This window comes from Sylvia atricapilla, chromosome 9, assembly GCF_009819655.1.
Source record: "Sylvia atricapilla isolate bSylAtr1 chromosome 9, bSylAtr1.pri, whole genome shotgun sequence".
NCBI classification, from domain to species: domain Eukaryota; kingdom Metazoa; phylum Chordata; class Aves; order Passeriformes; family Sylviidae; genus Sylvia; species Sylvia atricapilla.
The window spans coordinates 12487979-12504137 of NC_089148.1; the positions used below are offsets into that span (position 1 = coordinate 12487979).

Below are 16159 nucleotides of genomic sequence, written 5' to 3' on the forward strand. Positions count from 1 at the left end.
AGTTGCCATGGCATGCTGAGGCGTATCCCACTAGCTTTAAATCAGAAAGGCCAGTTACAGAAATCTCACTAACATGAACTGTGATGTAACTGCAACATCTATGGACCATGAACAGTGATGGGAGGTGGGCAGGGATTAGCTCATGGCCAGAAGTGGCTCCTCAGAGTTGGTCCCAAGAAATGTTCTTGCTTCTATTCTTCACTTCCCTTCAACAAAAAAGTATTTTTGCCTTCCCCCCTCCCCTCCAACTCTGGAAAAGGGTAAGGAGTGATGGAACTGAACTTTACTCCAAAGATGAGAGACTCCTTTTACAGTCCGCTGAGACTTCTAATATATTACTTAACGTTTTGGTGCTTAAAAGAAAGCCACAATGGGTTAATCACACACTCAAACTGGAGACTGCTTCTTCCTGGTTTCCCTTTTCCATAACAAGCTGGAAGTTTATCTTCTTGGCAGCTGCCAACTTTGTGCTTTGGGTTAAATCAGTTTAACCTGACACTCCCTCCTTGGCCATTGCTGGTCTCCCTCATAATGGACTCTTGGGAGTGCTGGAGGAAAACCAGTTGAGTTGGCAGCATCTTTTGCTTTTGTGGCAGCCACGTCCTCCTCATGGAGATAGTTGTTCTCATAGCCCATTCACTTTGCACTATTTCAATCCTTCCTAACAGAGGCTGCAGTAAGAGGATATTGCTATCCCAGATGCCAGAAGGGTCCATAAATCAGAGGAGAACAGGTGTCTTCCAAGTCTGGAGCGGTATATTTTGCAGCCCTGCAGTAAAAGCCACAATGCCTTGTCAAGGCTGGTTAACAGGAGGGTGTCCTCCCTTCGTAAAGGAATTACAACTAGAGCTCATATGTCAGCCTGTGACCCAAGAAGGGCTGGTGTGAATTTAGGGCCGTTCAGTTTGCTGGAGGAGCCAGCACGGTTTGGGACGCTGTTCTGGCTCCCTGGCAGCCCCCATAAGCTGCCTGTCAGCTCTTGAGATCCTTATCTTGCATAGTGCTGTCAACTGTGTAAAGGTTCCTGACCTGCATGGTGCAAGGAAAATCCTTCAAAGCGGGATCCCTTACTTGTCTTCTGGCCTCTGCCCACGTAAAGCTCATAAACCAGAAGACTAATAAAGAGAACCCAATCTTGATCGTGTTTTAAAAAAATTAACGTGGTTGTCGTGATCTGGGAACAACTCCCTGCTCACAGCTGGAGATAAGGATTACGAGTGTGGAGGCAGAGCCCTCTTGTCAGGGAGAGATGGATGGGGTTTGTATTGAGGGGCTAGACTGGAACTCTGGAAGCTGATGGCCAGCTCTCTGCCTTGCCATAGTTGTCCCTTTTGACCCTGGGTGTGCTGCCTTCTGTTTTCTCTGTTTAGCCTGTGGACCCTCTGGGCAGAGAAGGAGAAATAAGGAACTAAGGCACTTGCATTATTAAAGAGATTCCCCTGCAACTGTCAGTGATGGTGCTGCACATGCAGCAGTCAGGAGTTCGGATATTCCTCAGGAGATGAGGCTGGAAATCCTTGAGTCATCTGCTAATAAGGACAATGGGAGAGAGGAGTCTCAAAAGCTGAGAAGATTGACCAAGATACAGGAAGATAATAGGTGGAGAGTTTTTAGGATCACTGTGTATTTCAAGGCAGGGCTGGCTTCCCATTTCCCAATCTCAGCTTCCTCTTCTCCATCTGCACGTAGAATTATGATTGAAGATCACCTCTGCCCACAAAAAAGGCACACAGCTCTTTATTCCAGTGTTGGTAATGTTGTTTTTTGATTGACATAATATTACAATTTGAGTACACTTTCCAGAAATACACTCTCATCCCTGAAACAGAACGAGGCTAAACAGGGTTATCAGAGGATTGGGAAATGTAGTACAGAGGAGTAGGAATGATAACACTGTTACTTCACATATGATAGTGATTTGATACTGGGCTGAGTCTAGAGCAGTTCCACTCTAGCCAATAAATCCAAAGTAGGAAAAAAATGTAATCAAAGATGATGGTGCTTATGTGTGTCCAAAAAAATTATTTGCAGATAGATATTCACCACTCTGGCATTGTGCCCTCTGCCCAGAATATTTGTCAAAATATTAAAAAGTAGTAAATTTAAAAAATGTACTTTTAATGTAGTCCTGTGTCCATGAATTTTCAGCTGAACTTTGGCAGTAAGCCCTAAATGTGATAAAAGACTCTGCACCAATATATTTTGCTTTTCTCTTCTTTTTTTTCTTTTTTTTTTTTTTTTTTTACTTTTTCTTTTCTTTCTCTCTGTCTCTACAGACAGAGCTGAAAGCATAGCATAGATCTTGAGTTGAGTTATGGCTGATACATTTTTCTAAGCTAAAGTATCTTGTTAGCTCTTATGCTAATGATTGCAGCAAAATCCAAGCCTCTGTGGAAATTTATGGGAAGAGAGGTTACTGCTGAGCATCATGTTGGACTTTGGATCTTCCTTTGGATCCCTCCAGAGCTGGACTGAGCCAGTGCCTTGTATGTAACATCAAGGTAGAAAGTCTTGCTGTCCCTGTTTTACAGATGGACTTTTGAGAGGCAGGAGGAATAAAGCCAAATGCTTCAAAGACACTTAGTGGAGGTTAAGTGCTGAATTTCCTTTGAAGGTTTAAACCCAAATGACATGCTTGTGATCATGTAAGAGATTTGTATCACCCATGGGAGCAAAACCATTTTTTCAGGGTAGTGTCATAACCACTCCACAATCCTTCCTCTTTCTTCTCCCTAAAGCTCCCACTGACTTCAAAGGTGAAGAATTATGGCCCACATCCCACAGTACTGTGAGCTCAGACGTGTGTACAGAGCTTTATCCACACATATATTCCATCAGGGATATTGACTCAAGTAAAACTACACAGACAGTGGGGAGGGGAAGAAATTTTTGCAAGGCTGGGATTTCTTTTTTATTGTCATAGTCCCTTTCTTTAACCTCAAAAGTTTAACTGAGAAAGGCAGAGACTACCTAATGACTGAGTTTGGGGTCCATCCATGCTGTCCACAGGAGAGCTATAACCTAAAGGAAATAGGAATAGAACAAAGGAGGAGTGCTACCTTATTAAGTAAAACAAAATATTCTTTATTTTGAACACCTTTATTTTGAATGAGATACATGATTGAGTTTCCACTAGAATTATACATAAATATGAGTTGGTTGGGTTCTCAGAAAACTGCACAGCTTGCAGAGACTGGATGTAAAGAATCTATTTCTCTCTTGTCATGTGTATCCATGAGAAGTGAGCACACCCCAGGTGATGCATTTTTCTGCTGATCCAGCTGTTACTCTCCTAGGTGAACAGCAAAATTAGAAGTTTGGATTTTTCAACAGACACATCATCCACTCCACTGTACATTTAAATACTGGTAGCAATATTCAGCTATTACTAGATCAGTTCCTCATGCAAGGGCACAGCAAATGTCTCATCCATTCACTCTCAGCTCAGAACCAACAGATTCATATCATTAAAATGTTTAAATTAATTTTTTCACATAATGAAAACAAAAGTAAAAGTAGAAGGGAGAAGGTGCATCTTTTTGGTGCATATTTAGCCGATCCTTTTAAAATAACAGATCTTCTTTTTTCCAAACCCCCCCCCAGACTTAAATTCTGGCTCCAGTTAAGTTTCCTAATTGCGTGTGACTGTTTCTTGACTTCCTGATCGCTGTCTGGTTTAAGGGTTTATTAAATCAACAGGAGCAGCTGTCATCCTGAAGCCAGGCATGGTGTGTGTCACTGACTGGGGAAAGGACCTGGATACAGGGAGGAGCGGAGGTGATTAATGGGACAAATGTCACAGCTCAGAGTGTGGTTGCACTACTGTGTAGGGGCATACTTACTGCAGTCATTTGTCTCCTGTCCTCTGCCACACACACGCTGAAACACAAGTGCAGATTTTATTTTTGCCAGGCATCAGAGATGCAGGAATGTACACAGTGCAGCAGGACCTGTAGCTGTGCCTGTCTAGGTGGTGCCTTCCTTTGTCTTGTTCTTTGGGCAAGCAGAGGAAAGACTGACAAAACCCAGTCCTTGGTTTTAAGTTTATCTCTCTGCCATTGGCAAACATATTCCCACAGAAGAGAAAGAAAGAAAGAAAAAAGGAAAAAAAGGCAAGTAAATGGCTCTGTTTTGTGTACTGTATTTTAGGTTAGATAAAGAGAAGGTTAAATGTGGATGCAGGAATGCAAGTGATGGAGTTGCACAAGGAGGTGAAAGGTGCTTCCCTTTGTGGCAAAGACCTTATACAACATCTGTTTTTTGGCTATCTAGACCTCCATCACCCGTGGGATGCACAAGGCTGCTTGGTTCCCCAGCATTGCTGCTTCTGCTCTATGTAGGAGCAGGTTGTGCTCAGGGGCAAAGCTGTACCTTGCTTACCCCAAAGCATCTCAAGTGATTCAAAACCAGGTCCCAGCCTTCCCTTCAGCCAGAAGCTGGGAAGAGACTTCTCTTATGTGAGTGTTGAGCCTTCAGATGCTTCCAGAAAATGTCACGTTCCACTTCAGTGCCTAAAGGCCTCCTTGACTCCTGCTGGAGTATAGAGGAGATGTAAAGGTCTGTGATCTCTCCATGGACCAACTGATTTGCAGCTTTGCATTACGGAGGTTACTGCAAGTGGAAAATGGCTACTCATTCCTCAGACTTTATTCCTACAATATAAATCTGTCCCTGTCTTTCACCAGGAATGAAATCCACTATGTCCATTGCTGCTGTAGCCAGCAGCATTTATCTCTCTCACACTGTCAGTCTGCTCCTCCATCCCTTTGAGACAAACACGTATTCTTGCCAGACATGGAAGCAACTTCTCTGGGTTTTCACAGGAAACTGGTGTCTCCAATAGGTCTGACTTAATAGGACTTATTAGTTGTTGAGTGCTGGCTCAGGGCTAAACTGAGAACAAGGTGCAAAGTACTTGCATGCTCTGAGGAGTTCACAAGTTACACTGGTGATGGCAAGCCTGGAGGAAGGAATGACTCAGGGTAATGTGACTGAACCCTTAAAGAAGGACATGCTGTGAGGAGCAAGGTGATTTGGCAAAGCAGGTTGAGAAGCAGTTTGGAAAATCAAAGGTCCAGCTGCTCTGTGAGACCCAAGGGGCTGGGGCAGAGTCCCTTACATGGAGTGTTATCTCCATGCCCTTGGGATCCCCTGGTTCAACAGATGTGGTCTCCTTTTCTGTCTCACTCAACTGGGAACAGCCTTTAGTGTGAATCCAGAGTGAGATGTAGGCTCATCCTGCATAATGCATGGTGAGAAATCTCTGCTGCTGGTCCCTCATATATATTCGGAGTGATGCAGATGGGGCTGCAATGAAAAAGCTTTGAGGAGAGGCACTGGGAAGATGGAAATCAGTTTTTCTCCCTAAGACTTGCTGAAAACTTTTGGAGAAGCATTATGAGCAAAGAGAGTGGGAGGAGACAAAAATTGTTGGGATAAGACCATGTGACCAAGTGGAACAGGAAAGCTGAAAAACAAAAAGTAAAGGCAAGTTTTAGAAAATGGATGCAGGAATTTTGTATAGTAGAAAACCAGAGATTTCTGCTTATTTCTAATTAACCCAAGCAGCAAAGCCACTGCACCAAGTGTTTCAGCACAGCGAGTGAGGGATGTTCCCCTCATGGGCTGTGCATGCAATGTCATTACCACCAACTTAGATTAACACTGGAAATCCTAGCAGCTTTACATGTGCCTAGGGACTCAGAAATCTGAATCTGGGGTTTGCAGCTGAAGCTGCTTTCCAGTGGTGAGGCACAGAAAGTCAGCAGAATGTGCTTGGGTCCTGTTAGCAGTCATCCAACGCTGCTCCCTTACAGCTCTTCTCTCTGCAGAGCGTGTGGGCTCCCAAACCCTTGTGGTAGACCTAGGACCTTAACTGTGTCAAAAACAAGTCATTGTCCTAATAATCAGAGACTTTTGGTGTATTTGTCCATTACAGCTTGGATCTTAGCTCATTCCTGGGTCTGCTGCCCTGACCAAAGTCCTTGGGGTTCAGCCTTTCTGCTATGTCTGTGAACATCTCTCTTCACAAAAGCAGGGACTGAGGGAGCAGTTCTTGTGGAAGTCTCTCCCTCGGGTATATCAGGAATGTTCCAGGGATTTATGTGTTGCAATGCATGGTCTTCTCTGGTGAGAGCTAATAGCATGTAATGATTTAACTGGATTTACCCTGTATGCATCTTCCTGTGTCTGCATTCGCTATCCTTTCCTCTTTTGAAACTTTAAAGGTTTAAAAAGCCACATATATAAGCCAAATCTTACAGTCCTTAGTTTGTGGTGACCTCAGCTGAGAACAGATGACAGGAATCTGGTATTAAACAGCCAATGATTTTGTTTCGAACAAGCAGAGAATAAAGGTCCAAGTAACTCACCCGAATGTAACACCTGAAACTACATTTTGATGAAGGGATAGAGAAAAATCAAAATTAACTAAAGTTTCCGTTAGTAAAATATTACTTCCACTTTTTAAAAGAAATTATATTAATTGGGATTTTTTTTTGAGAGAGAGCTCCTAAAAACCTCCCATGCTCTGATCTTCTAGTGGCTTTTTGTGTGATAGTGGTACTCAAGTAGCTTAAAGAAGGCTGGATTAAAACATGCAGTGTTTGTGGGTTCCTTAACCAGTGCCACCTGGGCTATGGCCTCTCTCTCTGTTTCAGGTCCCAAACTTCATCAACACAACACTCCCACCCCACGAGCAGGTGACAGCTCAGGAAATAGACAGCTACTTCAGACAGGAGCTCATCTACAAGAGGAATGAGAGGATGGGGAGAAGAGTGATGTCACTTTTAAGGGAGAACAGAGACAAGAGCTTCTTCTTTGCCTTTGGAGCAGGTATGGCATGATTTTTTTCTGTTTTACTCTGTTGCCATGATTGGAAGTAAAGTGTTTGGAATGCTTCAGGTCTCTGGGCCTGTGGGAATTTTTCTTACAAGGCTTCTCTTTGAGGCAGAAAGATTTTTGTTTGTCCAGACCCACTTCTAAAATGGAGTGGGTTGTTGTAGGAGGTGGGTCTAGGTCCAGCCAGGCTGCACACAGGCTGCAATTACTTTGTTATCCATCTGGCTGTAGAAATGTGAAGCTGTAAGCACTTTTCACGTTGTCATGTTCCCTTCCCAGACCTGTGGGCTGCTTGGCCACGGGTGTAGAAAATGGTTCAAGTGCCTTAGAATTTGCAAGCCCAGGTGCTGATGGCAGTGAGTGGCAGAACACAGACCCTTTGGTGGCACAAGCACATGTGTGTGGCTCCAGGTGCTGGCCCAGAGTTTCAAACCTCCTGAGGTTGCTGCAGTTAGACCTTCTCCAAGGGTGACTGAGCTGCTTTGGTGGTGTGTCTGTACAGACTGGCAGGTTTGGGGCTTTGCACAAGTGCATGAGCTGTGTGTGTAGCTAAATACCAGCATTTTAAATCATTAGATAAAAATCCAAAGTGTCCCTCTTCCTGTTTAAGTGCTCTCCCTGAAGTCTGCAGAACAAAGATGTCTGCAGTACCTCTGTGAGCCTGCAACAGTACATGCTACTGACATTCCTCTCCCTTTTTTTACTTCTTTTCCCTTTTCCAGTGGAATTCACATTTCTGTGTGATAAGAGTATAAATAATAAGAGTATAAATAATAACTGTTCAGGCCCCAGAATCCTGAGCACCAGCTTAAGTGTGTCTTTGAGCTCCCTTAACTTCAAGGCAGCCTGAGATTGCTGTGTTGAGAACCAATCTGCTCCTCCTGCTCCCTCTCCTTGGCAATTTCTCATTTTTGACAGAACTTTGCTTCTCATCCCATGGCTCTCGCTATGAACTTTGGCAACAATTCACCTTTCGCTACTCACTTCAGTGGGAATTTTGATTAAAGACTGTGGGTTCTAGCAGAGACACGTGCATTTTGATATATTTATTTTTTGAGTGTATCCGGACTAAATTTTCCCAAGCTTATTTAATCTCAGGCTTGGCTGATATTTCTGGCCAAGTAGTTTTGCTTAATGTTTTTACAGTAGGAAAATATATCATGATGGCTCATAATTGGACAGGCATTCATAAAAAACATTCATAAAAACCAGCCTCTCTAACTCAAGGAGTGAGGTTTATTGGAGATTATCAAACATGATGGCTTAGATAACAGTTTCCAGTTTTGGAAATCCTTTAACCAGTACATAAATGGAGCTGAGAGGATAAACTGGGCATCACTGCCCACTTGTCGTGCTCTACACATTTTTCCAGGACATCAGCTACAGACCATGGACTGGGTGGGTCATGGATCCAACCCACTGCAGCTATTTGTGCTAATTACATAAGTGAAATTCAGCCAATGGATGCTAATTCCACGTTACATTCTTTAGAAAGGCACTTTTAATTTCTGGGGGGTTTGAGCTTTCTTTCCCTGTCCCCATCACCTACCTGAAACTCCCAGGGAGCATTTCTTGGGAAAGCTGGCTCATAAAGAGCAAGTCTCATTTTGTCTTTTAGGCCCATTTCTGGTGATGTTGAAAACTGCCTTTGTTGCTGGGTTGTTTTGTTTCCCCAGCACTGAGCATGGCAGGGCAGAACAGACACGCAGATGGGTTTATTGAAAACTGGGATGTGGGAGATGCTGAGGAAAGTTTTTTGTTTTGAGTTCTTTGTTCCAGCATCCCTTTGGCTTTTCTCACCAAACTGGGCCATCCCTGCAGGCTATCCCTAATTTAATTACAATTAATTCCTGCTTTCTTCTCTGGGGTGTTTTTTTCTTCATACAGTGAACATTAAGAAAATTACTAATTTTTTTCAATGCCAAAACTTTTATGTGACCAAAGTGCAGGCAAGTTCATTTCCTCTTATGATTCAAATGCAGGTTTTTTTCCTGGAGGATTTTTGTTTCCTCTTTTCCGCCATGCACTAAATTACAAGAGTGGATTTTACTGACGAATCTTTTATTTTGCATCCTTGCATTTAGTTCTTTAATTTTGAGGAGTTTCTTTGGTATGTGCTTGGGTCATGAATCCAAATTATTTTATAAAAATTTGAGGGTTTGGTTTTGCCTTTTATAAAAGTAAAGGATGTTTTTGATGAAAGTTGAGGCTTTCACATGTTCCCATGAATTCTGAAGTGCAACATTTTAGGAATGCACTTTCAGTTAGATAGGCATGATAGAGTCTGTGGGAGTTTATTTGCTCCCAGAACAGTGCAATTTAGGATTCTGCATCTCTAAGGCTAACATGATGAAGGGACAATAATTTGAAAAAAAATATTCTGGACCATGTGCTTCAGAAGATGTTGCCCTTTATGCCAAGTGTGATCTCTGCATTAATCCCTTAATTCTGAGGATTTTGGAACTAATGAATGAATAGTAATTAAATTATATATGTGCATTATGAATTGTTTTTCAAATTTCATAATCTCCATCATAGTTTCTGGGAAAGGAAGAATCGGATAAAACTGTGCTGCCAAGTAAAATTAGGAAAATAAGTATTTTCCTAAGTAAGAAAATAAGCCTGTTATGAGAAAAGCACCTTGGAAACACTTCAACAAATGCAATTTTACAGACCAGGGCTGCTTTAGGAGAGAGCCCCAAGCCCTGCAGGATGATTCATATGGACTCAGAGGTATCCTGTTACTCCCAGGTATAACAGGAGCCAGGGGGCTGGGAAATAGGATCTCTCCGAGAAAACAGCCCTCCCGAGGCAGAGCCCTGCCTGTTCCTCTGGTGGCCTCCCTGCAGGGACCTGTACCTTGTGGATGCTGCTGTAGTGAAGTTTTACCTGGCTTTGGCACAGCTGCCTGCAGCAACTGAGGCTCTGTTGCTCTCTTGGGGCATCATCCTCAGCTTATTTTAAGATTCCAGTGCCATGGATGGGTAGTTCTGTAGCATCTAATAATGAATTAGTGTAATAAGCTTGACTAAGGCAGAAGGCACCACATAGGTGTCTTTGCAAATTGCAGTCATGTTTGGCTCAGTGTATCCTGCTCCATGACTGTAAAACCAAAATAAACCTACAAAACCCCCCAAACAAATGCAGTGTATGACTTCAGATGAAAAACAAGATTATGATATCCTGGCAGCCTGGTGGTGCAGGAGCCTGGTGTCACTGAGCTGGAGGATGCAGGTGTCTGTCAGCAGAAAGTGGTGTGGTCAGAAATCCCTCCTGGACTGAAACATGGCAGAGTGTAAAGCCCTGTCTCCATAACAAAAAATGCACTTCACCATCAGGAAAAAAACCCATAACTCACCCAGGTGGAGGGAGATGTGGCAACCCCTCTGACCAGCTCTAAATAATCTTGCAGTAGGGAAAGATTCCACAGCTTGGTCCCAGCAGATCTGGAGGTCAGGCCAACACTGGAAACACCCGATCAGCTCCTCTCAGGTGGAGAGAATGGCCATTGAACTGACTGGAATACAGCAGGCAAATAAATTTAGTTGAGCAACTCTGCATGTTTATGGGCTGGTTATTAACTATTTTATGCATATATTTTCTCCCTTCTTCATCCTGCCTTCCTGTTAATAAGAAGGATGATCAAAATCCTTCAGCTGATAGTTTTGGGTTTTTTTGCTTTTGTGAAAAACAGAATTTCTGTGTTTTCCTCTGGAAAAACAAGTCCATTTTTGCAGATGTGAATCAAAATCCCAGGTGTTTGGGTGTCATTGCTCTCCTGTAAACTGGGATTCCCACGACAAGTTCTACTATGTGCCACTTAGAGCTGTGCTGCAAAGATCTTGCGGGTGCATCATAGGAGAGCTGGTTCTGAGTCTGACCTGTAACAGCACGAGGCTGTGAAACATCCAACAGACAAATCCTGGGACAAAGGAGTGGGCAGGGAACGGGCATTTGAATATCCAAGCAAGCTGAGATAAAACAGTTTTTCAGAAAGTGAAGCGAAGTTTTTTATGCTATTGAAAGAGGGGGAATTTTGTTCCAGTCAAAAGTATTAAAGCAAAACAAAAAATTACACAATTCTAAAAGGAACTTTTCAGTTTTCTGTCAAAAATAAAAAACAAACTATTCAATAGCTTTCCGCCTTTTCTGTCTTCCATGACTTTACTTACTATTTAAATGTGTTGGAGTAATTCAGACTTTTAATTTATTCCTTTATAAAACACGTAGAAGTGAAAATAGGCATTTATTCTTTCTACTTTAATTTCTTTCTCTTCTCCAAGAAAAATACAGGCTCTGGGTAAGAGAGACCCAGCTCTGTACCCAGTTCTGTAGATTTTGTTCCACTCCTGCCAGCATTTACCATGTTCAGACTTAACGTGAAAATGTCGCCATACCTGTATTTAACAGTAACTGTACCCTAGGAATGAAACAGCAGTTATTGTTTGTGCAGTTAAATGATATTTTTCCTTTAATGGGCAGGGTAACTTTTCCCTTTGAATGAATAAAGGTAGCTAAATAAGAGTACTTCCAAGTAAAATTCGGGCATTTGCTTGGGTTTTGTGTTTTGAAAATCATGATGGTTTACTTGGAATTATTGATCTTTAATAACAGTGAAGTGCCTTAGACATCATTTATATAGACAATTTATAAAGGTCCATTTACAGTCAAGAAAGAGACACACGGCCAAGAGCACACGGGCTGTTAAAAAGAGTTAATATTTTGGCAGCTAAGACCATATACATGAAGTCAGTGTTTAAGAAAAAAGCCACCCTGGTTTATTTCATTTTTATGGGCAAATAATTTTCAAGTAACACTTATGATAACAGATGGATAAATTTATGTCTGCAGTTAATTTGAACGATAATTTCCTTAGGATGTTTTACTTGCATTTTTTTCTTTCTTTCTTTTATGAGAGCTGTCAGTTTTGTAGCTGAGAACTGAATTTACTGCTTTAGAAATTCAGATGCTGCTCCAGTTCACAATGTTTATTAGCAGCCAAATCAGTAGGCTTTAAGGCAGTGGGGTTTGTTTCTTAAAATAATAAATATATCATGGGGAATATTCTTTTACTGAGACGGAGTTGAAATGCAAGTGCCATTGCATCTCCCACGGCAAAACAGGAACCAAATTGTCTCTGGATCACAGTTCTGGGGTGGAGGAAGCACATGTTAAACCATCCCAGCAGCCCCCACAGCATCTGAGAGGTCAGAGAGGACACAGCAGTTGTCTGTGGTGTGGTGGCAGCCAGACTGCCCACAGCTCCTGATGAAGCTGGTGGTAACAGAGATTTGTTTGTGTGAAAGTCAGAGCACTCTTGCTCATCTGCAGGCTTAAAAGGGTGAGTCTAGGTACATATTTGTTGATGGATTAGGTTTAAATTTCTGAGGTGTTCTGCAAGAAAATTAATACAGGCCCTCTTGTAGATGTCTGTGTGCTGCCATGAAAGCAGAAGAATCCATCCCAGAGTAGCAACAGAAGTAGGATTTGATTTTTCCATGCTCAGAACAGGTGAATTCCCTGCCCATCCTTCAGCATTTTCTCAGTCATCACTGGAAGGGCAGCTCAGGAATGATTCTGATCATCATAAATTAGACTCTTAGCAGGAATCATTGAATAGTTTGGGTTGAAAGAAACCTTTAAAAGTCATCTAATCCAAGCTCTCAAACAACAGTTACTTGCTACCAAAGTGAATGTTCTCTGGTGGTTCATGATAATAAGGCTCTGAATTGGGTTGCACTCTTGTTTTCAGTAGGGAAAGAGGGAATTGTGCAACTTTTCTATAGGATGGGGCTGGTACAAGAGCACAACAAGAATATAAAATCTCCTCCTTGCTGTCCTCAGCTCCAGCTCTTTCCCTTTTGTCATCTCTGCAGAGGATTCCCAAGGGAATTTCAGCACACATCATTTTAGATACTTTGGTGTACCAAAGACAGAAGCAGGCTCACCCTTCACCTTCTGCAATGAGCAGGAGTTACGGACATCTCCAGGGTGACTCAAGTCTGCAGTGGTCTGGATCACCACTGAGATGTTCTTATTTTTCTCTGAAAACTGAAGCATGCCTAAGGAGACATCCAGATGATGTAGCTTGAACATGCCTCATCAGCGGGTAGTGAGCTGACCACAACTGAGCTGGAACAATTATGGAAGTTGAATTTTGGGGAAGGGGCCAGAGGAGAGGTGGCAGTGGGATTTTGTTGGAGAACCGTATTTCTACTCAGTAGTTTGGAACAGGAAAAGAAGTGATGGATGCTATGAGCAACTGAAACTCAACTAATTAAAATCCTGAGAGCCTTTGTGAAAGCCATTAGCACCTGCCATGGGATCTGGCACTGGGGTTCACATGAGTTACTTGGAAGTGTTTTTTCAGGAGGGAAGTGCCTGGAGGCCGCTGTCCAACTGCACACTGAGGGATGGGGATTTACAGATGTTGAATATGCAAATAGCTGCTTTGCACTCCCAACTGAGGCAGTACTGAGTGTAAATCAAGCACCAACACCACTGTTGAGTCACTGGGAACCAACTCATTGGAAGTCCAATCCTCTCTCCACCAGGACTGTGAAGCTCTTTATAGTTTTCACTCGTCATCTCAGATCCTGTGTGGAACACAAAAGGAAAAAAAAGGAGGGGATAAAAAGGAAAAAGAAAGCACTTGCAGGCTGGAATATAAAGAGACTTTATCCCCCAGGTCAGGCGTCCTGATCCAATGCTGATTAGTGGTGCTACTGACATCACCAGCACAGTTCATCAACGGGGTTGTCTCAGTGGAGCAAGAAGTTGGCGACCAGGAGATTGAACTTGGCCAGCCTACAAAAGAGAAGAAAAGGGTGAATTAACAGTTTGCAGATGCTAGAATTCCCTCTGCTCGTGTTTATTTGGGCATCCAGATGCTTGTAGTGAGGTCAGCCTGTTTTTGTGTATGAACTTCTTTTACTATTAGTCTTTAAGGCAAAGTATCACTTTGCTTTTAGAAATAGACTTGCATGCTAATTTTGACCAAAACCATGCAACTGATTTATTTAAAAGTCTTCATTAAACAGTCAATGCCTGATTCTCTTTTCAGACACTCTGTTGTAAATCAGGAGATACTCCACTGGGGAAAGGCTTGTTCCAAGTGCAAATCCAGCCTGCAGCCTTTAAAAAAATAAAAAAAAAAAAAAATTCAAGGGAACTTTTCTTATGTATATTGATCTTGTGTAATACAGGGGTTTTGAAGTCCCTGAATATTTGCTTTTCACCTGAAGCTTAAATCGGCAAAGAACACCTCAGTTAGGGAGGCCAAAATAAACCTGCCTGCACTACCCTTTTGTGAAAAGAGAACTTCTGTTCTGAAGGCTGATTCCTGTAACTCTGATTGGAGAAACTCATATTGTATAACAAGATATTAATTGTAGAAACACAGCATAGCCTATGCAATGGTGAGAGCTGTCTTGGTGCCTCCATTACCTGTACCAACCAAGGAAGGCAAGACATGTAGCAGGTGGAAGAAAATATTCCAGTATTTCAGGTTGCAATTTGTATTTTCCCCTGGTATGTCATCACCTGAACTGTTGAGGTAAGCTGGACAAGCCCTGGACTGTGTTTGGTGGAGAATTCATTGTCCTTAGCAGGGAGTCCTGCCTGGCCGCTGCCCATCTTTGCTTTCATTGTTGCTCCACTGAAAGTGTGTGCAACCCCCAATCCAGGTCTTTGTTTGCCAGTTGCAGATATTCAAACAAATGCTGGAAGCAACTAAAATGGGCCTTGCAAACTGCAGTGTGTGCATTCACCATCTCTGGTGTAATTTTGCCTGTGATGAATGGGGAAAGTTGCCTGTATGCTGTAGGATTTGGATTTAAAGAAGCACATACATTAATGTCAGCCTCTCTGGGTCTTTGACATTTTCATATCATATTTATTATTATGCCTCTGCCAAGTTCTGCTGTAAAAGTCTAATTCTGCCTCTCTGTTCTCAAAGGGAAGAAAACCCTATTGGCCCCTCCTGCCTTATAATATAGGGATTTTGGCTATGTCCTTACTGTATTTCTCTTCAACATCTGAGATGAAAAAATAATTTGGGAAATTTTCTTTTCAGAACTGAAGAAGCATGAGAGGCTTAAGCACTGTGCTGAACAGAAATAGGCTTAAGCATGGGATGAAGTACTTTTTCACCCACACACGCATGCAAGAGGTTGCTGTGGATCCACAGGCCACCCTGTAAGCTCTCAGGAGACCAGGCAGAGCTCCCATATAACTCTAGATTTCATAATGGGAGTGTTGAAATCAATATATGGATGCCAGACAATTCATCACTTCCCATCCCAAAACTCAGCTGAAAATTCCCATCCAGCTCTAACAGTGCTTTTGGGAAGATTTTAAAAGAGCAGTGAGGTGAACCCAGGGACTGGCAACCTTCATCTGACACGGAGGTTTCTGTGGGGTGCTCCTGTGAAAGGCAAGCAGATTGCAAAGGATCCAGGGATCTTGTCTCAGCTGGGATACCTTTATGTGCTGCCTGCACTGATTAAAATGTCTGCACCCAAGTGTACTTTTAGTCCCCCTGCTGTGTGGTGGTGTCCCAGAGCAGAGGGAAATCTGGTTACTCCTTTTCCTTGAATTCAGAGCCTGGAGTGCGAGCAAAGATCCTTCAGTGGTGTTTCAAATTAATGCAAGTTGATGAGGTTGGCCTGAGTTCACGTTCCTTTCTTCTGCCTGGGTGCACACTCTGGAGGAGGAGCAGGGATGTCTCAAGGCATCCTGGACCACCATAGCTGAATTCCCTGCAGTTCCACTCTTGGAGCCTCCAGCTGTTGGAGCAGAAGCTGGAAAGGGAATTTAGTAAAGCCAGATATTAAGGAACCAGTTTGTACTGCTTGTGGTGTTGGTCTCATAGAGGTTCACGCCATTTCTGACCAGTTGTAGAGCCAAGTTGCCGGAGAACTGCATATAGAGAAGAACCAATGGTAGTCTTGGTGCCCTGAAAAGGCAGGGCACAACCGTTGGCTGGAGTTAGTTGTTTTGCAAAAGTGGATTTGAAACTGAAAGCTTTAGAAAGCCTGCCTGTAATTTATGTGGATTTCTTGAGGATTTTTTACTGGTATGGAAACTGGGACTGGAAATCTCATTAAACTGGGCGTTCTTGTGAGAGTTTCAGGTTTTCTTAGTCATGGTTGTGCCAGGAATATCATCAGAGAAAACTTGCTGAGAAAGGATTTATGGATTTGGGATCAGATCCTATTCTCACGGAATTAATGGTAGTTCTGCAACTGACATCAAGGTGACTGGCATGTGCACCTGGATGAGACATTATTTATTTGTCATTCCAGGTCTTTAGTCTAGG

General features: G+C 42.7%; 1 protein-coding gene across 1 annotated transcript in view; it reads left to right on the forward strand.

The window, feature by feature from the left end:
- LOC136364832 (metalloprotease TIKI2-like) overlaps window positions 1-16159 on the forward strand; it is a 264403-nt gene that overhangs the window by 152945 nt on the left and 95299 nt on the right. Inside the window, exon 4 of the mRNA XM_066324927.1 lies at window positions 6660-6834. Coding sequence (XP_066181024.1) covers window positions 6660-6834 — 175 coding nt within the window. The remainder of the gene's footprint in view (window positions 1-6659; window positions 6835-16159) is intronic.